General features: G+C 38.9%; 1 protein-coding gene across 4 annotated transcripts in view; it reads right to left on the minus strand.

Annotated features, from left to right (window-relative positions):
* The window catches only part of Gnf1 (germ line transcription factor 1), a 397,251-nt gene that overhangs the window by 85,920 nt on the left and 287,140 nt on the right, over window positions 1-24,191 (minus strand). For all 4 annotated transcript variants that reach the window (XM_090376044.1, XM_090376043.1, XM_090376042.1 and 1 more), the window contains one exon: window positions 20,949-21,100. In XM_090376044.1, coding sequence (XP_090232170.1) covers window positions 20,949-21,100 — 152 coding nt within the window. The remainder of the gene's footprint in view (window positions 1-20,948; window positions 21,101-24,191) is intronic.

Raw genomic sequence — 24,191 nt, forward strand, 5'->3', positions numbered from 1 at the left:
AAAAATCTGCTTGTTTATTGCCTGCGATTCCAGTATGTCCAGGTATCAGACAGAAGATTATTTTTTGCCTGTTTGTAAGAAGCTGCGCTAAATGAAATTTGAATTTGTTGTAAAAAGGAATGACTGGAAGGAAGTTTACACTGAAGAATGGATACTGTGCTTAAGGATTTAGTACATATAATGGTTTCAGGATATGAAGACTGTTTTAAATCCTCTAAAGCCATCAGGATAGCATACATTTCTGCAATATGTAAATGCTGCACTCCAAAGGGAGCTGACAAGATATTGTAAAATTTGGTAGAACTGCAGCTGCACCAACTTTACTCTTCGTTTTGGAGCCATTGGTGTAAATTTGAGTGCAACTAGTGAACTGAAAAGAGTGAGCCGCATGAATCTGCTTAATCCTTTCCCCATTTTTGGAAGTGTTTATCTACATGTGCCAAGGGTATTTGCCATGGTGGTGTATCCATGTTTCATTTGGAATTATGTTTCCCTATTTAGTCCCTAACATGTGTTTAGGCTTTTAGCCGAATACCACATGGTTTATTTTTATACAAATTATCCCATTTTGGTGTGAACAAATATTGCCATATAGGATGATGTGGGAAACTTCTGATTTTAGCTGCATAATTTAATAGCAGAGCATGCTGACGAAGGAATAGAAGTAGTTCGTGTGCTTCTGTATAGAGACCCATTCTTTCCCCATTGTTGGAAGTGTTTATCTACATGTGCCATGGTGGTGGTGTAGCCATGTTTTCATTTGGAATTATGTTTTCCATATTTAGTCCCCAACACGTGTTTAGGCTTTGTAGCCGAATACCACACGGTTTATTTTGCAAAGGTTTATTTTTATACAAATTATTCCATTTTGGTGTGAACAAATATAGAATGATGTTGGAAACTTCTGATCTTAGCTGCATAATTTAATAGTAGATCATACTGATGAAGGACTAGATGTGGTTCATATGCTTCTGTATAGAGACTCTGAATTGGTGATATACGAAAAGCTTTTAGGGCAATTTGGAGAGCATGTGATGTACTGGGTCAAGCCAAATATACACTTTGTATGGTTGAGGCATAGACAGGAGACCCATAGTCTAGTTTAGATTTAATTAGTGAATTGTATAGGTGTAGTAGCATGTACTGATGTGCACCCCACGACACAGCAGAAATTGCCCCAAGTAGATTCAGCTTCCTTAGACAGGTTGTAATGCTTAATATGCTCCAAAAAACTTAATTTTTTTCCCAGAATTAGTCCAAGAAATCAATACTATGTTGAAAAGTAATTGGATGAGAGTCAAGTTTTAAGTCTGGATCAGGATGTAAATTCCGTTTACGGCATGGCAAAAATGAATTGCCACTGTCTTTTGCTTTGAGGGTCAATAACCATTATTTTTTGTCCACTGAACAAGCTTGTTAATTGTGCCTTGAAGCTGTCTTTCAATGACATGCATATTTTGAGAGTGGCATAAGATTGTGAGAACATTAGCATACAGATATGTTTCAACTGTGTCAGTAACGCAATTGGTTATTGAATTAATCCTGATGGAGAAGAGTGCGGCACTAAGCACGGAACCCTGGGGGACCCCTTCTTCTTGGACATAAGTGTACGAGAGAGCAGAGTGAAAACGTACCTGAAAGGAGTTATTGCTCAAAAAGTTCCAAATAAATTTAGGAAGATGACTTTGAAGACCAGGTTTGTAGAGATCATGAAGAATCCCATATTGCCTGGTTGTGTCGAAAGCTTTTTGGATGCCAAGGCATATCATCACTATGCCTTGACATTCAAAAGTGTTCATTCCTGAGAAATGCATTTCGAATGTTACCTTTAGTTTTGACCATAAGATCAAGTGTTGATCTATTTTTTCGATAGCCATATTGATTTCGACTTTTGTTGGATCAGAATGGTCCTTTCCTGGTTTTGGGAAAGCTAGTACAATGGAATGACACCAGCTAGTAAGATAGTAATCACAAGAAAGATTCTATTATAGAGTTTTAGAAAAGCAGACCTGGACACTTCACTCAAATAACATAACATGGTATAATAGATCCCATCTGGGCCAGCAACACTATTTTTTGATTGTAAGAGTGCACTGCATAACTCGGTTGTTGTAAGGGGTATGTTATATTGAAGCTGGTGTATAGTATTAAAATTCAGGTTATATTTTTCTGCTTGTACTTTATGAGACTGAAAAGTTGGCTCAAACAGTTACAGCTGAGAATGCCTGAAAGGTTTCACCTAATGAATTTGCAGTAGAAGTAACATTGGAGTGGCTACAGCAGGGTATTTCTCATTAATTCTTCTGACTCTAGTCCAAACTGTTTTGATATCTGTGGTTCTGTTTATAGTGGAGGCATATTGGAACCCTGTCTCTTTTTTACTCATTCGTTGTATATGAAGAGCTTTAGTTCTTGCTTTCTTACTGTACGAGGTTAGCTGTGTTTGGGTTTTTGCAAAATAAATTCCAGTATCTATTCTTCTCTTTTTTTTGGCATTGATACATGCTTCATGCCACCATATATTTGGGTGCGTGCAGGTTTTCATAGATAATTTGAGTATTGTGGTTTCTGCAGCTGCTATTATTTGCCGAGTGATGTAACTGCAGAGTCAATGGTCCGAATATCTAAATGAGCCAGTTTTTGATATTTTATCCAGTCAGCTTTGTCAAACTTCCAGACTGTTTTTATTTCAGTTTAAAGAGGAGAGTTAGTCGAAAGTGTACATATTACTGGAAAGTGATCACTGTTACGAAGATTTTCAGTAACTGTCCAATCAATAAGTGGAAACAGATTTTGCGAGCACATTGAAAGATCAATTGCAGAAGTTTACCTTGAGGAGAGATGTACGTATGTGTGACTGCCAATGTTTAATAATGTTAAATTGTGCTTTTCAAGAAAATTTAATTAATTGACCTCTCTTATCAAGATGTGAGGAACCCAATAAGGGGTGATGCCCATTCCAGTCACTCAAGATACAAAAAGGTGGTGGCAGTTGAGTAATAAAATCATCCAAATCAGCTGAAGTGTATGAATGATTGGGCGAAAGGTATAAGGAAACAACTATTATTGCCATCCCCACCATAATTCGGGTAGTGTTTGCTTCTAAAGTTGTTTGCAGAGGGATAGGTCTGAAAGGAGTTTTGGAGTTGACTAGCAATGCTACTCCTCCATGAGCTATATTACAGTTGTTTCTATCTTTTCTAAGCATTATGTGATGTTTTATGCTTATAGTTATTTGAGGGTCAGGTTTCCTGTAGACAAAGAACAGCAGGCTTATTATATTCAGTAATTAAGCCATACACATCGTCTAAGTTAGCTCTGAGTCCGCGACACTGAATGGTTCTATGCATTACTGAGGATTATCTGGTGTGTCTGTTTGCTTATGGGATATAGTTTGTTTATGCCTGCCTATTCTTGTTTTTTCCCTTTTAGGGTAAAAACAAGAATAGGCAGGCATAAACATACATGTATTTTTCTCTGCATGCATTTCAAGTAGTGTTTCATTTTTCTGCATGTATTTCAAGTAGTGTATCATCTTCATGTGATTTTTCGTCAGTGTCCATGATAGCAGTACGGGATTTTTGCTTCTCTCCTCAGAACTTGTTTGCTTTACTGGCTGCTCTACTTCTGGTACTTAAAACAGTGGACTGAATTAGGAATTTATGGTCTAATTTTACATCTCAAATATCCAGCTTTTACGGTTAATGGCAGAGTTGGTGTATTGAGTGTTTTATCGGGTGGTGTATTTTCTAAAAGAATTTTATGTTGTTGTGTAGAGCTTTCTTTTAGGGAGGAAAGGACTGATCTTGTCTAGTCAGATATTAACAAGCTTGGAGGAACTGAACAATCGATCTGTACTGTTATGGAGTGTTGTTGCTTTTGCACAACTGAAGCATAAGAGAGTGATTTAGTGGATACTAAAAACTTTTTTTTTTGCTTCATAGTATGGCACTTTTTGTTCGACTCTATTTTTGGACTTTCTTTTCTCTCTGCCATTGGGTGCACTCCTTTGCATATGCTGAATGATTCCCTTGGCTTCAACATCACTGCGTTTCAGTAGTGCAGTCTGTATGTATGTGCCCTTTTGAACCATAGCAGGCACAGGTGGTAACACCGCTGTAGACTGCTTGGGAGTGCCCAAACTTATAGCATTTAAAAGAGTGGACTGGGTTAGGAATGTATGGTTTAATTTTACATCTCAAATACCTAGCTTTTACAGTTAATGGCAGAGTTAGTGTATTGAATGTGAGAATGACTGTCTGAGTAGGAGTAAGTACCCCATCTTTCTTGATGGCTATCCTTCTTGCATGTATGACATTTTGATCATTTAGTTCCTGATTGATCGCTTCCTCTGAAACGTTAAGGAGATACCACTTCACTATTACCCTTTTAGAGGAGTTCAAGGTGGCACGTGGGGTAACCTTTTTTGGGAATTCCACCAAATGCAGATATTCTAAGCAGTCATTCTGAGTGTTTATGTTCACTCATCTCAATTAGGTCTCCAGATTGGAGTCTTTGGACCATTTTTGGAGGGCCAGCCACATTTTCAAGACATCTCTGGATTAAAATGGGGAAAGCTTACTCAGTGGGATGTCTGTCAAGGAGTGCAGAATTAGAAAAAGAGGAGCACGGTTTTCAGTTCCTTCTTTTTTCTGCCTCTTTTGCATTGGATGTAGTTATATCATCCCTGGTCGATGGAACTGGATCGAGAGATCTGTAATTGTTTCTTCTGTTGCAATCCATCGTAGCTCCTTTTAGTCCTGGAAGAGCGAGTTTCTTCTCTCAGGTTATTGTCCCCGCAATGTGGAGACAGGAGCAGTGCCACCAGTGACCAACCAGTTGTAGAAGTTAATATTTGTATTTGTTAGTAACATATACACTGAGTGATCACTGAATTATGACCACCCATATGAAAACTGAATGCGACCCGTTGACCATGTGAGGTATGAGAGTGCGCAGTTAGTCAACCTACGTAGCATAGATAAGGCGTCAGTGGTTCAGTAAGTAGTAAAATTTCGAGCAAAGAAAGGATTTATTGGACTTTGATAAAGGACAGATTGTGGGAGTTCGACGAGATGGTGCCTTGATTTCCCAAACGGCTGAACTGGTGGGGTGGTCGAGAGCCGCCGCTGTTAAAGTGTACCAGGACTGACGTCATAATGGTCAAACAACGACCTGATGGCAAAACTGCAAAGGTCAGCGAAAGGTTGATGTTAGAGGTGAGCGCTGGGTATGATGACTTGTACAGGTGAACAGACGCAGCACTGTTGAAGAGTTGACTACCCAATACAACATGGGCCAAACCAGAACAATATCTGGAATTGACCATGCGTAGCACGCTTGCACGTATAGGCTATACCAGCAGATGATCCCTACGGCATCCTCTCCTAACCAAGGTTCATTAGCGTAAAAGACTTGCCTGGTGCAAAGAGCATGTAAGTTGGATGTTAGAAGACTGGAAGGTGTGCTTGTCGGATGAGTCATGTTAATTCCTACACACCTTGGATGATTGTGTACAGATTTGGCATCAACAACATGAGGCTCCTCATCCATCTTGCATGGTATCAAAAGTGCAGGCCAGTAGAGGTGGTTGTATGGAGTGGGGCATGTTTCACTGGCAGGAACTTGGACCCCTGGAGCTTAACTTCTGTTCCAGGAAAATTAATGGAGGCACTGGTTAAAGAAGCACTGCAGGATCATTTAGACAAGACTTCAGTTATAGCTCAGACACAGCATGGTTTTGTTAAGGGGAAGTCTTGCCTGACCAACTTGATTGGATACTATGATGCAGTCACAAAAGAACTGGATGCAGGGAATAACTTTGATATTATATACTTGGATCTTAGAAAGGCTTTTGATACTGTTGCACATGGAAGACTGCTACACAAATTGGAGCAGTGTGACATTGGAGGCAAACTGCTGCTACGGATAAAGGGGTGGTTGAGGGGGAGAAGACAGAGAGTGGTAATCAATGGACACTGCTCATTGTGGACTAATGTTATTAGTGGAGTCCCTCAGGGCTCAGTGTTGGGTCCATTATTGTTTTCTGTATTTATAAATGATATTGATGATGGTATATCAAGCTTAATGTCCAAGTTTGCAGATGATACAAAGGTTGGCAGGGTTGTCAAGGACACTACTGACACTATGCTGCTGCAACAGGATCTGGAAAGGTTGAGCAGATGGGCTGAGAGGTGGCAAATGAAGTTTAACATTGACAAATGTAAAGTACTACACATGGGAAACAGCAACCCCAGAGCAACGTATCAACTCTGTGGTACTACACTGACAGTGGTAGAGAATGATAGGGACTTGGGGGTGGTTGTGCAGGCAGATATGAAGTTCTCTGAGCAGTGCAGACAGGCTGCAAGAGTAGCTCATGGAGTATTGTCAATGATATACAGGAATTTTTCCAGCAGGGATAAGGAGGTGATTATTCCATTGTATAAGGCGATGGTCAGGCCACACCTAGAGTACTGTATACAGGTTTGGAGGCCTCATTTCAAGAAGGATGTAGAGCTGCTGGAACGAGTACAGAGAAGGGCAACAAGATTAGTGAATGGAACAAAGGGGTGCTCTTACGAAGAAAGGCTTAAGTTTTGCAAATTACAGTGTCTGGAGACTAGGCACCAGCGAGGTGATCTGATAGAGGTGTATAAAGCCTTGAATGGTTTAAGCATGCTCAATGCTGATGGGATTCTTCCTCTAGCTCAGAAATATCACCTGAGAGGGCATAAATTCAAATTGAGGAAAGACAGATGTAGGATAGACGTGCGGAAATTTGCCTTTAGCCAGCGGGTGGTTGGTTGGTGGAACAGACTTCCATCCCTTGTGGTGGAGGTTGATAGCCTAAATAAGTTTAAGGCTCAGCTGGAGAGGTATTTTGAACGAAAAGAGGGGTGAAGTGGAAGTGGTTTTTTTTTTTTTTTTTTTGGCTGATGCTGCATAAGCTTGCTTTCTTGCATCAAATGCCTCTACTAATGCTAATGCTAATGTGGAACAACGTATCACTGGTCTCTGCTATCATCAACTGCTTGCTGACTGTGTACACACTGCCATGTTACACTTTTTCCTGGATGGTGATAGTGTCTTCCAAGATGACAATGTGTTGAGCCATCGCGCACTTAATGTGCAGGAATGGTTTGGGGAACACAGTTCTGATTTCCAGCATATCGATTGGCCTCTGAACTCCCCTGATATCGATCCCATAGAGCACTTGTGGGGCACTGTGGAAAGGCCTCTGGATACACCAATCACCTCCATACCTGCATTGCTAGCCGCATTACACACACACAGCTTGGTTGGCTATACCTCCCGAACACTTCCGACATCTTGTTGAATCAATGCCATGTCGGATAGTTGCTGTACTGAGGACAAAAGGAGGACCTACAAAGTATTAGGTAGGTGGTCATAATTCAGTGATCACTAGTGTATATATACTAAATAAATAAAGACTGTTTTCCTTTCTGCATTCCTACTTAATACTTTAAGCACAGAACCAGACACAAGAAAACAAAAAACTTTTTTTTTGGAAAGAGCACTCTATAAATCACTGAGAAAATCACTTGTCACAATCGCTTGGCACTCGGGGCCAGCAAGAGAGTGCATAGAACTATTGAGGTTAATTATGAGGTCATTACTAGACTTAGAAGTTATTTGCTTGGATGGGAGAAGTGCCAATGTATTGCCAATACATAAAGGTGTCTCTAAGAACGAAGTAGGTAATTATCGACCAGTCAGACTTCAGTGGTATGGAAAACATGGAGGCAATGATAAAGAGTATGAAGTGTGCACTGTTACAGGTTCATTTTGATAGAAATGGAATTCTGAAAGAAACAGAGAGTGATTTTGTAAAGGGGAAAACAAACCCGTTTAGCTGTTTTGACAGAGTCACTCATTGGCTGGATGAAGGAATTAATTTCGATACCGTTTATTTAGATTTTGGCCAAGAATTTGATTCAGTCTTGTATGAGAGGTTACTGTATAAGCTGGAACCACAGGGAAAATTTTTAAATGGGCTGCAGGCACAGGGCTCCCAGTACTGATCCATTCCCAGGATCGGTACTGGAGACACCCTTGTTCTTGATTTTCATTAATGACATCAACAAAGGGATAGAGGGCATGATGTTAAAATTTGCAGATAGCTATCTTTTAATGCAGAAAAATACAAGTCCCCAAAGTGAGTAGTCTTTGCTTGAGTTCAAGAATGAATGGGGAGGGGCAGAACACTTTAGAGGAGAATGCATACCTTATGAGCGTTACACCTGCTTGAGGTGGCCATATAGTGTGGTTTGATAGCTGAGTACTGAGGGCAAAAGGAGTTTATCATTTGCTCCCACTTTTTTGAGGTCTGTGCAACAGAATTGGTAATGTGCCTTGGCAATGGCCAAAACTATGATTAATTTTTATGCAATAGGTCATGATAATATGGATATCTTTGGGATAACTGTGTCTATGCATGATTGTACTCTCCACATAATTGTAAAGAGTACAAATGATTTTTTACAATCTTCATCAGAAATGGCACCGAGTAGTAGGTTTACAACATAATATCTACTTTATTCTCTTGATTTGTACACAATATGATTTTTGGCTTTGGGGTTATTTAAAGAACTGGGTTTACTGTGCCGACATTCGCATCTTGCTGTGCTGCATTGCACTGTCACAATCTCTTCTTTACTCCAGCAATTTGTAGCCATTATTATTTCTCTGGTGGTGAGTTGAGGATAATTTTTCCCCACTTTGAAATATGTGCATTACAAATTTCAATGCAACCTGCTCATCCTAGGTTGAGAGAGGCCACCGAGTATAAGTATTGTGATTATTCAGTATATCTAGGGTAATCAAAAATCATCTAACTGCAAAAATTTATTGTGAAATACACTGAAAAGGATGTTACTTTCAGAAAGGCAGGCAGTTTTTTTTAGCTAAAAATATTTTTCGTATGTTACATTTCCATTTTTGTAAAATTCAAGTTAGTTTCAATTCTGTGCACTGTAATTACATCAGTCTATCTGCACCATGTGGAAAAGGCCTGCAAATCCAATCCTGTCAAGACAGGAGGAATATTCTTTTTTTCATACTATGGTTGAGTTAGGTTGACTCAGTTTTTTTAATCCAAAAAAAACCAAATTGACCATACGCAATTTTCAGAAAACACACATCTTAATCTTAATTACTTTAGTGCAACAAATAAATAATAACAAACATCTTTTGCTGAACCTCTTGCAACAGCCTTGAACATCCTTTCCTTTACAATATCCTGTGACAGAACATAAATGTAATTTTCCACATACAGTAGACTTGATTTATGTGAAGATGATTTAACTGGGATTTCCAAGGCCCATGGAAATCTAAATCAATCTTAAGTTGAGATAACAAGAAGAAAGAGATGGAATTCATTTCAGGTGTTGTTTGTTCATATGAAATGATGCACAGGTATGATTATGTAATGGATTTCATCAAACTTCATTCCCATTCCTGCATCTGCCTGCTAGCTTACTAAACCATATTTCAGTAATATCCTCAGTGTTACTGCTTAGTTATTTCTAACATTCTTATTCCGAGTTAAAAATTTACATCCATGTTTTTCCATCATGTTAAAACAGAAAAGGCTTATTCTTTCTACCGAACAAAAACTTCAGTTCATAAAATAAACTTTGACTCTGGGACTGAGCAAAGACCCACTAGATCTGTAATATAAAACAAATGCTTGTATTAACACATCAAAATGAAACTAATTTCAAATGGTTGACACATAAAACATCAGAAAGAATGAAATAAAGCATTCCATAAACTAAATTAAACGATAAGAAGGAAAATGTACTGCATAAAAGTATCGGTAAAGGTTTCCACGTGTTTCAACTCCGCTACCGTTCGTAATTTTCCCGCCTTTGTGATACGATAGTTATATACCATACTAGATAGCGTTAGTTGAACTTCGTTAGCAGTTAAATTGTACGTTTAAATAAATACATATAACGACTTGGATTACAAACATAATATAATTAATTATATTTAACATAATTAATAACATAAAATAATTAATTAATTAATAGAATCATGACTCAGACCAGAGCAGCAAAGCAAAAGGCTCAAGCTAATGGAAGTGCTGTGGCTCAGAGCAGAACTGAGGGGGGCAGTTGTCCTCTGACACACAGCCTTATAAAATGCACTGTTTGCTCGATGTTTGCAGAGCAATCGGGTACGGGACATGATACTGCCAAGGGGGATGTGTCTTTGTGTGTGCGCGATGCAAGGAGTGTATCGATATCAGGCAACAACTCGGCGTTCTTGTGGGCCTATATGAGAGCTTGAAGGACAGGGTGGATGCCCTCGAAGAAACTAAATTGAGGGGCCCATCAAGCTCTCAGCTGCCCACATCAACGCCAGAGCTTGCAGTTGGGCATCGCGTGACACAGACAACCCCCAAGGCAGAATGCGCTGGTCCCGAAGGAACTAGTAGTTGTTGGTGACTCTATTGTCAGGGAAACGGGGAACATGCTTTGTAAAAAAGATAGGTGGAACAGGACCAGGGTATGTCTGCCAGGGGCAAAGGTTGATGACGTTCTAGAGCGAATATCATCTTTTAAGGGCACAAAAGGTGATATAGTTGTACACGTTGGCACTAATAATATTAAGAGTAGGAGACCGGCAGAATTACTTAATAAGTACAGGTCACTGTTGAACAAAAGCCGAGAATTAGGGTTGAATTTGAAAGTGTCTGCAATTCTGCCGACACGACAGGAGGGAGTATATGATGAGAGCCTTGTCGATCAATTCGGCCCTGGAAAGATTGTGCAAGGCTCAAGGGGTAGAATTTTTTTCAGCCTGGACTGTACTTGTTAACAGGAGAGATTGCTTCTACAGGGATGGGATACACTTAAATAGAAAGGGTGCAAGAATATTTGCTGATGCTATCAAAGCAGTGTTAGGTGGGTCAGAAAACTGCTAGCTTAGGGGGAGACAAAGACCAATAGATTGACAGTAGCCACTGGCAGAGGTGAAAGAGATTCTTGCACTGATTCTATTAGAATGAGCAGAAGCCTGAAAAACAAGATGCATGGTATTTCAGAGACTGCTGGGAGCCATTGCGGTACAAATAAACACATGGGTTGTGTTAGGGTAGCTAAGAATAGAAACAGGTGCAGGTATACTTGCGTGTACACCAATGCTAGGAGTTTAGTAAATAAATTTGATGAATTTGAGGTACTGCTCAAAACATCAAAGGCAGATATTGTTGGGATATCAGAGACGTGGTGTCACACAGATATAAGGGATGCAGAACTGCAATTTGGGAAGTACAACGTCTACAGAAAGGATAGACAGGATAGGAAGGGGGGAGGGGTTATGCTATTAGTTAAGAAACACATAAAAACCAAGGAAGTGAAGCCAGTCGACATCGCGGACAGTGCAGTGTTGAGTCAGTTTGGTGTGACATAAGCATTGGGAGATCAAAATTGAGAGTAGGAGTGTGCTATAGGCCTAATGACTCTGATGAGTATAATAAGAAACTGTACAGGGAAATAGAGTGGGCCAGTAAATCAGAGAGTCTTATAATGGGAGATTTTAATTTCCCAGATATTGACTGGAATTTGGGGGCCGGTCACTCACACACTAGCAGGGCTTTTGTGGATTTATTGGATGATTGTTTTCTACATCAGCATGTTCGAGAGGCAACTAGAGGGAGTAATACTCTTGATTTGATTATCAGCAGTGATTCTTCATGCATTAAGAATCTGCAGATAAATGAACCACTAGGTGGCAGTGATCACAGTGTGCTGAAGTGAGATTTACTCAAAGAGGTAACTACCATTAGGGGTAAAGGGAAGGGTTATTGCTTCCGTAAAGGCGACTACGATGGACTAAGACAGTATTTAAATTCTATACAGTGGGACCAACTGATGATGTTACCAACAGCAAATTCAAAATGGGAAGCATTCAAAGAACTTATCTTGGAAGCTACTAGGCTTTACATACCAACTAAGAAATATTGTTCAAGGTTTAGGCCAAAATGGATGTCAGATGAACTAATGAGGCATATGGCAGAAAAGAAAAATGCATGGGATACTTACAAATTAACACATGACACAGAAGCCTATGATAGATACAAGTTGATATGAACCAAGTTACAAAGGAGGTTAGGCAGGCGAAGGCAGATTACGAGAAATCCTTGGCAAGGGATGCAAAGAAAAACAGCAAAGAGCTCTTTACTTATGTAAACTCTAGAAGGAAGGGGATGAATCAGATTGGTCCACTTGATATTGATGGGTCAACTGTTGATAATCCTGCTCAGGTAGCTAACAAACTAAATGAATATTTTGAATCGACATTCACACATGAGGAGTTATTCAGCAAGGGGAATGCCAGAGGTGTATTCAACTCTAGCAGTAAGCTACAGAATCTTGAAATAACTGGGGGTAAAGTGGAGGAGAAACTATTGAAGATAAACACAAGAAAGGCACCCGGGGTGGATGGGATCTATCCAGTTATATTAAAGGAGGCAGCAAAGGAAGTAAGCAAACCCTTAGCCATAATTATGAGAGCTTCCTTGGACTCAGGGGAGGTACCCATGGACTGGAGATGTGCAAATGTGACCCCAATTCAAAAAGGAGGATCAAAGGCTGACACAAGTAATTATAGACCTGTGAGCTTAACTTCTGTTCCAGGAAAATTAATGGAGGCACTGGTTAAAGAAGCACTGCAGGATCATTTAGACAAGACTTCAGTTATAGCTCAGACACAGCATGGTTTTGTTAAGGGGAAGTCTTGCCTGACCAACTTGATTGGATACTATGATGCAGTCACAAAAGAACTGGATGCAGGGAATAACTTTGATATTATATACTTGGATCTTAGAAAGGCTTTTGATACTGTTGCATATGGAAGACTGCTACACAAATTGGAGCAGTGTGACATTGGAGGCAAATTGCTGCTATGGATAAAGGGGTGGTTGAGGGGGAGAAGACAGAGAGTGGTAATCAATGGACACTGCTCATCGTGGACTAATGTTATTAGTGGAGTCCCTCAGGGCTCAGTGTTGGGTCCATTATTGTTTTCTGTATTTATAAATGATATTGATGATGGTATATCAAGCTTAATGTCCAAGTTTGCAGATGATACAAAGGTTGGCAGGGTTGTCAAGGACACTACTGACACTATGCTGCTGCAACAGGATCTGGAAAGGTTGAGCAGATGGGCTGAGAGGTGGCAAATGAAGTTTAACATTGACAAATGTAAAGTACTACACATGGGAAACAGCAACCCCAGAGCAACGTATCAACTCTGTGGTACTACACTGACAGTGGTAGAGAATGAAAGGGACTTGGGGGTGGTTGTGCAGGCAGATATAAAGTTCTCTGAGCAGTGCAGACGGGCTGCAAGAGTAGCTCATGGAGTATTGTCAATGATATACAGGAATTTTTCCAGCAGGGATAAGGAGGTGATTATTCCATTGTATAAGGCAATGGTCAGGCCACACCTAGAGTACTGTATACAGGTTTGGAGGCATCATTTCAAGAAGGATGTAGACTTGCTGGAACGAGTGCAGAGAACGGCAACAAGATTAGTGAATGGAACAAAGGGGTGCTCTTACGAAGAAAGGCTTAAGTTTTGCAAATTACAGTGTCTGGAGACTAGGCACCAGCGAGGTGATCTGATAGAGGTGTATAAGGCTTTGAATGGCTTGAGCATGCTCAATGCCGATGGGATTCTTCCTCTAGCTCAGAAAAATCACCTGAGAGGGCATAAATTCAAATTGGGGAAAGACAGATGTAGGATAGACATGCGGAAATTTGCCTTTAGCCAGCGGGTGGTTGGTTGGTGGAACAGACTTCCATCCCTTGTGGTGGAGGTTGATAGCCTAAATAAGTTTAAGGCTCAGCTGGACAGGTATTTTGAACAAACAGAGGGGTGAAGTGGAAGTGGGTTTTTTTTTTTTTTTTTTTTCCTGATGCTGCATAAGCTTGCTTTCTTGCATCAAATGCCTCTACTAATGCTAATGCTAATGCTAATTTCCAAAGTGATATCCATACCATAAACAAAAACCTTTCCACACTGTATGGATTAAAACCAAAAAGAAACAAAAATCATTGAGTAGTACAAAGTTTAATTTTGTATTCACTACTAAAACCAAAGATGCCTTCTGTTTGAAGAGACAAGCAAGCAGATGAAAAAAGAATCCAAAGCATCAACTCTTTTTGAAAACTTTCTTCAAAGAACATCAGAAAAAGTAGCCGCAGGCAGAGGTGAAGGTGATTCTTGCACAACTTCTATTAGAATAAGTAGCGAAGGGTGCTGGGGGTTTCAGGGACTGATGGCAGTCATCATGAAACAGGTTGGGTATATGGGATGTGTTAGGATAGTTAATAATAAGGATAGGTACATGCATACTTGCATGTATACCAATGCTAGACGTATAGTAAATAAATTTGATGAATTTGAAGTGTTGGTCAAGCCATCAAAGATGGATATTATTGGGATAGCAGAGACTATATAAGAAATGTAGAACTAGAATTTGGGGAGTACAATGTGTACAGAAAGGACAGACAGGATAGGAAGGGAGGAGGTGTTATGCTGTTTATTAAGAAAAACATAAAATCAAAAGACGTGCATCCAGTTGATATAGATGAACAGTGCACTGTTGAGTCAGTTTGGTGTGACATAAGCACTGCGAAAGCAAAAATAAGAGTAGGAGTGTGTTATAGGCCTAATGACTCGAATGAGTACAATGAACAATTGTACAGAGAAATAGAGTGGGCTAGTAAATCAGAATGTCTTATAATGGGGGATTTTAACTTCCCAGATACTGACTGGAAATTGTGGGTTGGTCACTCACACACTTGTAAGACTTTTGTGGATTTATTGGATGATTGTTTTCTGCAGCAGCATGTTCGAGGGGCAACCAGAGAGGATAATACTCTTGATCTGGTTATCAGCAGTGATCATCTGTGTATTAAGAATTTGCAGATAAAGGAACAACTAGGTGGCAGTGATCACAGTGTACTGATGTGGAATTTACTTAAAGATATAATTACCATCAGGGGTAAAGGAAAGGGTTTTTGCTTCTGTAAAGGTGAGTATGGTGGTCTCAGACAGTTTTTAAATTCTGTACATTGGGATCAACTGACGATGTTACCAACAGTAAATTCTAAGTGGGAAGCATTCAAGGAATTAATCGTGGATGCTACTAAAAGTTTCATACCTATTAAGAAATATTGATCAAGGTTTAGGCCTAAATGGTTATCAAATGAACTAATGAGACTCATGACAGAGAAGAAAAATGCATGGGATGCATATAAATTATCAAGTGACTCAAAAGCCTATGGCAGATATAAGCTAGTCTGTAATCAGGTCACTAAGGAGGTTAGGCAGGCAAAGGCAGATTATGAGAAATCTTTGGCAAAAGATGCTAAGGAAAAAAAAAAAAGGATTTCCTTACTGATATAAACTCTAAAAGGAAGGGGAAGAATCTGATTGGTCCACTTGATATCAATGGTTCGACTGTTGATGATCCTGCTCAGACAGCAAACAAACTGAATGAGTATTTTGCATCTACATTCACACATGAGAATTATTAAGGGTTGAAAATGGCAGAAGGTTATTAAATTGTAGCAGGGTGCTTAATGATTTTGTAATAACTGAGAGCAAAGTGGAGGAGAAATTGTTGAAGTTAAACATAAGAAAGGCACCTGGGGTGGATGGGATCTATCCAGTTATATTAAAGGAGGCGGCAAAGCAACTAAGCAAACCCTTAGCTATAATTATGAGAGCATCCTTGGACTCAGGGGAGGGTCCCATGGACTGGAGATGTGCAAATGTATCCCCAATTCACAAAGGGGAATCGAAGGGTGAGACGAGTAATTACAGACCAGTTAGATTAACTTCTGTTCCGGGTAAAATAATGGAGTCACTGGTTAAAGATGCATTGCAGGATCATCTAGACAAGACTGCAGCAATAATTCCGACACAACACGGGTTTGTTAAAGGAAAGTCTGGTCTGACAAATTTGATAGGATATTATGATGTGGTTACAAAGGAACTGGATGCAAAAAATAATTTTGATATCATATACAGCAGGCCCCCGTTATAACGTGGTTTGCTTTACGCTGATTCGCTATAACGCTGTTCTTATATTATAACCCGTATCTGACTATAAAGCTGTCACAGATCACTATAACGCTCTTTTACAGATTTTTGTTAAATTTTTGACAAATTTAACGAAATCGTTTCGTTTGATGGAGTCGATAGCTTGAAAATGAATAGCAAAACAGCATTAAAACGTTTCCCACGCCGACTTGAGGAATTTTCCCACGCTCAGTGATATTTTCTCGCACGCTAATTTAATTGCAGTACAGTGACTTGTTACGTAGTTCCGAGATCAACATTTTAAAAAATGATCGAATATATTGCTTGTAATATTTGCGTTATATGCATTTATCCGAAGTCTAGTCATCACTCAGAACAGTATTAGACATCGTGCGTAACGGAAAGTTTACTTGAACATTGTATCATAATTAATTCAACCAACGCAGTTATATTTTCGAAGAGCTAATAATGACCGACAGGAATGAAAAAGCAACAACGTCTGGGCGCAGTACGAAGACTATAAATGTAAGAAAAAGACTGAATTTGAAAATTAAATTAGACGTTTTGAAGCGAATCAATTCCGGTCAACGACAAGCGGATGTGTGCCATAATTTAGGACTTGCAAGTTTAACTGTAAGAACAATTATAAAAAATTAATTTTATCAGCGGCAAAGATAGCTGTTCCACTGCAAGAAACTAGGACGGCTATTAGGATTGAAATTGAAAGACTAATTTTATTGAAGATAATATTCCAATGCAGAAGTCAGTTAAGTTAAATATTTAAAAAGAGAGAGAGAGAGAGAGAGAGAGAGAGAGAGAGAGATTAGCCAATATGATGATCTGAAGAAAACTCGCCTAAAAAAAAATGTGGAACCATTTAAAACTGGTAAGGGCTGGTAGAATATATTTAAAACCCAGGGAGAAGCTGCTAGTGCAGATCAAGGAGCCGAAACTTTCAAAAAAGAACTTGTTAAAATTATTGAAGAGGGGTATTATGTGTTATACTTCTGAACAAGTTTTTAACATAGATGAAGCGGGACTTTTGTGGAAACGAATGCCTATAAGAAGTTTCATATTGAAAGAACAAAAAATATGCCAAATTTCAAAGCGGCGAAAGATCAGTTGACTTTATTGTTGGGTAGTAACGCTGCGGGCCATTTAAAATTAATACCCCTTTTAGTTTATTTGGAAGAGGGCCAAAGTTCAACTCAAAATCCACACATTTTCCATGATTAAATTAATCCATTAAATTAAATCAATTAAATTCATTATTTTAATTGGAATTTTAAGTTTACTTTTGATACCCAAGTAGTTACCACATAATTATACGTATGTAATGCAGAATATTTTATATGTGCAAATATTTGAATATTAAATATTTTGACCGATATTTGTGAATCTTTTCATTACCGTTTATTGTTGATTAGGAAATATCCTATGGCACCGACCGCAGCTCACAAATACATATGTTACCTTATGGGAAAGTGGCGCTCACTTAGCGCGGATTCACTTAGCGCTCTGTTTTTCTGGAACGAATGATCAGCGTTAAGCGGGAGTCACCTGTATTTGGATTTCAGGAAAGCTTTTGACACTACTGTGCATGGAAGACTATTGTACAAATTGGAGCAGAATGGTATTAAGGGTAAATTGCTACAATGGATAAAAGGATGGTTGAGTGGGAGAAGACAGAGGGTGGTAATTAATGGGTGCTGCTCTTTGTGGACTAATGTTATTAGTAGAGTCCCACAGGGTTCGGTGTTGGGTACTCTGTAGTTTTGTATATTTATCAATGATATTGATGAAGGTATATCAGGCTTAGTGTCAAAGTTTGCAGATGATACAAATGTTGGCAGGGTTGTTAATGACAGTAATGGCAGTGTGCTACTGCAACAGGATCTAGATAATTTGGGCAGATGGGCTAAGAAGTGGCAACTGAAGTTTAACCTTGACAAATGCAAAGTACTGCATATGGGGAGAAGTAACCCCAGAGAAACGTACCAACTGTGTGGTACTACACTTAAGGTGGTAGAAAGTGAAAAAGACCTGGGAGTAATTTGGCAGTCAGATATGAAGTTTTCTGAGCAATGGAGACAGGCTGCCAGGGCAGGTCATGCGGTTTTGTCAATGATATATAGGAATTTTACTAGCAGGGAAAAGGAGGTGATTGTCCCTCTGTATAAGGCAATGGTCAGGCCACACCTTGAGTACTGCGTACAGGTCTGGAGGCCTCATTTTAGGAAGGATGTAGATTTGCTTGAGCATGTACAGAGAAGGGCAACAAGATTGGTGAGGGGAATGAAGGGACCCTCTTACCAAGAGAGGCTTAAGTTCTGCAAATTGCAGTAGCTGGAGACTAGGCACCTGCGCAGTGATCTGATTGAGGTGTATAAGGCCTTGAATGGGTTGAGCACGCTGAATTCTGATGGGATCCTTCCACTTGTTAAGATTACGAACCTAAGGGGGCATAAATTCAAATTAAGAAAAGACAGATGTAGAATAGATGTGCGGAAATTTGCCTTTAGCCAGCGGCTGGTTAATTGCTGGAACAAATTTCCATCTGTCGTTGTGGAAGTTGATAGGTTAAATAAATTTAAGGAGGAACTGGACAGGCATTTGGAGGGAATGGTGTGATTTTTTTTTTTTTTTTTTTTTGGCTGATGCTGCATAAGCTCATACACTTTCTTTCTTGCATCACATGCCACTACTACTACTACTATTCCATGATTATTTTTATCCTCACAGAGAATTCCACCACATTATTTCAAGTTGGATGGGAATAATGGAGAGACTGAAGGAGAAATCCTGGTCCAGGATGTATCCAGGATCAGGATTTCTAAGAGAATGGATATTCATGCACCCTGATTTCCAAGTTGCAATTTTAATCTTTTCTTCTAATTGTTTTTTCCTTTGCTAAACACTATCTCCATAAACTATTATTCATGCAAAATATCGACAGTTATCCACACTAATATTGCACATAATATCAAAGTGAGTATATGTATTATTCTGAATCTGAGGGAAATATGAAAATATTTTTTTTTATTATGGTTTTATTTCTCTGTGAGAGCCAACATTTAATTATCAACATGTTGGCACTTACCGAAATACTTTGGCATAACCAGCATTCCCAAAGACAAGGAATACACTATTATTTATTTAAAAGGATATCACCACTCTGATAGTAATTTCAGTGGTATTGCCACTTCATCTCAAGCACTAACAAAACAGTTTGTTAAAAAAAAAAAAAGCAGTTATATGTGAGATACCATACACTACTTGACATTTGCTCATAGGAAAGAATGAATTGAAGAATTAGAAACCCTTTCATAAGTGAAATTTGGATACTTATGAGAACTGAAATAAAGATTAAAAGACATCGCTCTTTCTCCCAAGCTAAGAACAGTAAAAGGGAATGGAACTGTTTGCCCTAATATGAATCCATTCATGTTTGATTCCCACTGTTCTTTCAATACATTTCCTATAAATTAATCTATTATAAACTAATGATGATTAAACAAAAAGTCAGCACTAAAATAATTAAGTAACGCCAGTGACCAACTCAGATTAAGTGTGGCAATGTAATCAAATGACACATATGGTACATATATGAAAGTTATTCAAAGACAGTTACAACTGTTGTATTCATGGGCACATGAGCATGAATCACATGGCTATATATAAAAAAAGGCAGGACAACTATATAATAGCAGTTTCTGAAATGTATTTAAATAACCAAAAAATCCAGGCAAGAATCAGGGAATGTAAAAATGATGCCGATTATTGTATAAAACTGGGATGAATCATTCTTTGCCATTCTGCAAGTCAGTACTGTAAACGCATTATTTACTACTGAAGACCATCTTGCATAAGCATACAAGATGACTGGGTCTGTCTTAAGGTGTCATGCAACTGATGTTGTGAAGGAGTTATTGCAGTGGTGGCAACTGGCAATCTTTGAGCAAGTTCTCCCCCATTCTCCTGACATGAGCCCCTGTGACTATTTTTGTTCCTATTCAAGAAAATTCAGGCAAGAACCACAGAATATGAAACTGATGCTGATTACTATGTATGATTGGGGTAGCATCATTGTTTTGTGCTGCTCCACAAGTGAAAACTATAAATACACTTACTACCACTCATTCCAGGAGAAGCATTTGCACCAAACAATATGGTGAAAGCACCACCTCCTGGAGGCAAGACTAGCCACCTTGCATGATCATGCAAGTTGTTTTTTTTTTTTTTTTTTTTTTTTTTGATTTGGTAGTTGTTGGCGCATCGGCTTCTGTGGCCATATTGCACCTCCCAAGGTTTTTGCAGTACTTTGATCCAAGCCCGAGGCGGGAATCGAACCCGCGACCTTTGGGTTGCCGGGCAGGTACTTTACCCACTCGGCTAGCCCGGTCGGCTCATGCAAGTTGTCACATGATGGATAATAACACTCATCATGTCATGTGATATGGTGTTAGTAAAGTAGAGGTAAAGGGAAATTCATGTGCACTCCATTTCCACTCTCCTCACACGAGACTGTGACCTTTATTTATTCCATTTGATGTATGAAGAAAACACTTAGAGGTCAACACAAAAAACATTACAAACACTCCCTCACTATCGTTCAAACAATACCAGGATCCTGATGGTATTGGGTGCTTTCCACATGTTTATAATTGAGATTTACAGGAGGTCAGAGATTAATTTGAGGGAAAATAACCATCAAATACTTGTAATTATTATTTATTTTCTGTAATAGTCACTTTGGCACTACTGTTTGAACATATAAAATAGAATCAAGAGAAAAAAAAAGATATGGATTTGTTTATTAATACAAAAATTAATTAGCTAAATATCAGAATTTAAAATCTCACCTGGCCTCACGAGGATTAACATGAATATAATTCTCCTGTACAAACAGAGGTGCTATTGAATAATCATGGAAGAAAAGGTCAGACTTATCATGTATGGTCATTCTGTCTGTTTCACCAACAGAAAATACTTTTCGCAACACTTCAAATGGACTCTATAAATAAAAAATATACATTTACAAAGAATGATAAAATTAAAATTCATGATTTCTGTCTTCATGCATTTAAATAATAAAACAAGTTAAGTAATTTATGTAGTGCAATTACATTTCAGGTGCATTCATTTTTTCCCCCATAAATTAACTGTTTTTTCTTTCTTTTTCAGTGATTAACAGAAGTGAAAAGTAAATATACTAATCTTCTTACAAATTAATTACTAACAGTATAACTTTATAGAACATTAATAAAACTGTAGTTTTGTATTTTCAGTTTTGCATTCTCCAAACTCAGCTGTTCAATATTTATTACTCTTTTTCCACAATTCTCTCTCTCTCTCTCTCTCTCTCTCTCTCTCTCTCTCTCTCTCTCTCTCTCTCTCTCTCTCTAAGAGAGTGTTGCTTTACATTAGCAACACTCCCTTATGTAGGAAGGAACTGGTCTGCTCAAAACCAAGCAAGGCTGATATAAGATCATAGTTCACACATGGATTGATCTGTTTTTGAGTGTCTGAGGGAATGTGGGTTGGCATCAAGATCTGATTTTGAATGTGGAATGATTGCAAGGACAAGATGTGCAAGTGCAATTATCTTGACAACAATTAAAATGGTTACGTGCTCCCATTCTGTGGTGTCACGAGTCTAATGTAACTGGCACAACCGTGGTCAAACAACCAGCCAAAAGTCACGCATGAAACAGCTGTGTGGTGAGCGTTGTGTCTAATCTAATTACACAGCAGTGATGCAGCACCGTGGTTCAGCTAACCAACCAGCAAGACTAATATCCACATGGACTGATATTTAATGGAGCCAGACATTAGATTTGTATAGGCTATGGCAATTGACGGCTGTCACAGGTACCCAATGCTCACCGCAAGACACAAGGAACTGCACCTTAAATGGGCACATCAGCACCAACATGTGGAAATCTGTCACCTGGTCTGATGAATCCAGTTTCCAACTCTGTCATGTTGATGGGTGTATTTACATTGGGAGAAAGCAACATGAGGCCATGGCACCTATAGTTTGGAGAGTTTTTTGTGGCATGCTCTGGATCCTCTCATTACCATTAACAGCTCAATGGGAACACCCAACTTTCTATCACTGCTGACCAAGCACATCCCTTAATGATGACAGTGAATCCAGGAAACTCCAGGGTCTATCATCAAGATAACATGGCATGCCACAAGAGCTGGCAGGTTGCTAACTGGTTTCAGAAATATGACAATGAATTCTATGTCCTCCCATGTTCACCAAACTCACCTGATCTCAATTCACATGAACATGTTTCGGACTTACTGGGAAAGGAAATTTGATGTTATGACTATCCACCTAACAGTGTGTAAGTATAACTGGACACCCAGCAACACTTTGCGGAGTCCACGCCAAGACACGTATGGGCTGTATTATGGACAAAAAGTGACCCCATGAGGTATTAGGTGGATGCTGCTAATGCAAAGCCAATTCAGCATCACATGCCTTTGCTAATGGTAAAGAGAATGACTTCCCAAGATCAATATTTGAAATGGCTATGCTTTCGTAATCGCCATGGTAGTTTTTCTGATCTATAACTGGACTTTGAGATGGCCTTTGGTTTTGAAATAAGTGCACGAACTATCCAATGATGGCTTTCGGAATGTGATCTGCATGCCTATCAGCCCAAGAAGAAGTCTTTGTTGACCGAACAAATGAGGAAGAAGTGACTTGTTTGGGCTAAAACGCATGTTTCATGGACAAAAAGGCAATGGGACACAGTCATCTTTTCTGACGAATTGAAATTCAACCTGCATGGCTCGGATGGGAAGTGATATGTCAGAAGACAAAAATTGGAGGCATACCATTCTGACTGCATAACATCGACTATAAAGTTCCTTGTTGGTTTGATCTGAGGATGCATAACAAGTAAAGGGGTGGGACAAATTAAGTTTATTAATGGAACAGTGAATGCAGAAACCTACACTGTTATCTTGGAGGCAGAAATCTACACTGCTATTCCTGAAACCTGTTATTAGGAATCACCACAAAGACATCCAAAACTGTATTTTTCAACAGTACTCAGCACCTTGCCACACAGCAAAACTGGAAAGTTTCATGCTATTCAGATTTAATGATGAGTTTGTCTTCTTGTCTTACAAGGCTTAAAACATACTTATACCAATGTTTTTCTCCCTTGTTTTTAAGGTGCAGTCATACCTCAGAAATACTGGCATTACAGTGTTGGACTGGCCCGGCAACAGTCCACATTTCAACCCTATTGAAAATTGCTGGTACATAATATTGTCTAAAATTGCTCGGAAGCCAACAAGTAAGATTCAGCTGCAGGAGAGCATCATAAGGGTGTGGTACCATGAAACTGCGCAACTGTATATCCAGAAGTTGATTAACTCAATGCCAGATCGTTGCAAGGCTGTAATTGCAGCTCGAGGAGGAACAACAAATACTGAGTAAGTATTTAATACTATTATGTTAACTTGTCATTTCAGTTTGTACACAAATTCAATAAAATGTATGTTTGGTTGTCATGATTGCCATTTGCATGATTTCTCATATTTCCATTAATTACGCATTTTACCCTTTGAGAAGATATTTATGGCAATTAGGTAAATCAGGTGGAGAATTTTTATTGGATTTTGTTCACAGAGATATATATCCCTTCTAACAAATGCATTATTTGCAAAATTCGCAAGTGATGCAGTTTTTTTGTCCACCACTGTAGAACTCATTCAGCCACCCCTGCTTAAGGTTGCTGTACTGTCAGCTTCATGATGCCATCATTCGTGGGTGATGATCAAGTTTACAACATTCTTGCCTCTAGTAGCTTATCCAATATGATGATTGGTTCTCAAACTGTTGTATGCATACTCCTGGTGGTATACCTAAATGTTGCAAAATGGTACTCAAACCTTCAAGGAAAAAACTGAAAATTAATTAAAAATACATAAAAACAGACATCATTTATAATTTATTACTGTTGTGGTATGGTACAATAACTTTCTAATTTTTTTAAAGTGTATTTTAAAAACTCTAATTTTTAAAGTTAACAAAAAAAGTTGAGATTCCCTCTCAATTGCTCCAATCAATTTGGGCAGAT

This window comes from Mastigoproctus giganteus, chromosome 6, assembly GCF_048544385.1.
Source record: "Mastigoproctus giganteus isolate SK-2022 chromosome 6, ASM4854438v1, whole genome shotgun sequence".
Classification (NCBI taxonomy): Eukaryota; Metazoa; Arthropoda; class Arachnida; order Uropygi; family Thelyphonidae; genus Mastigoproctus; species Mastigoproctus giganteus.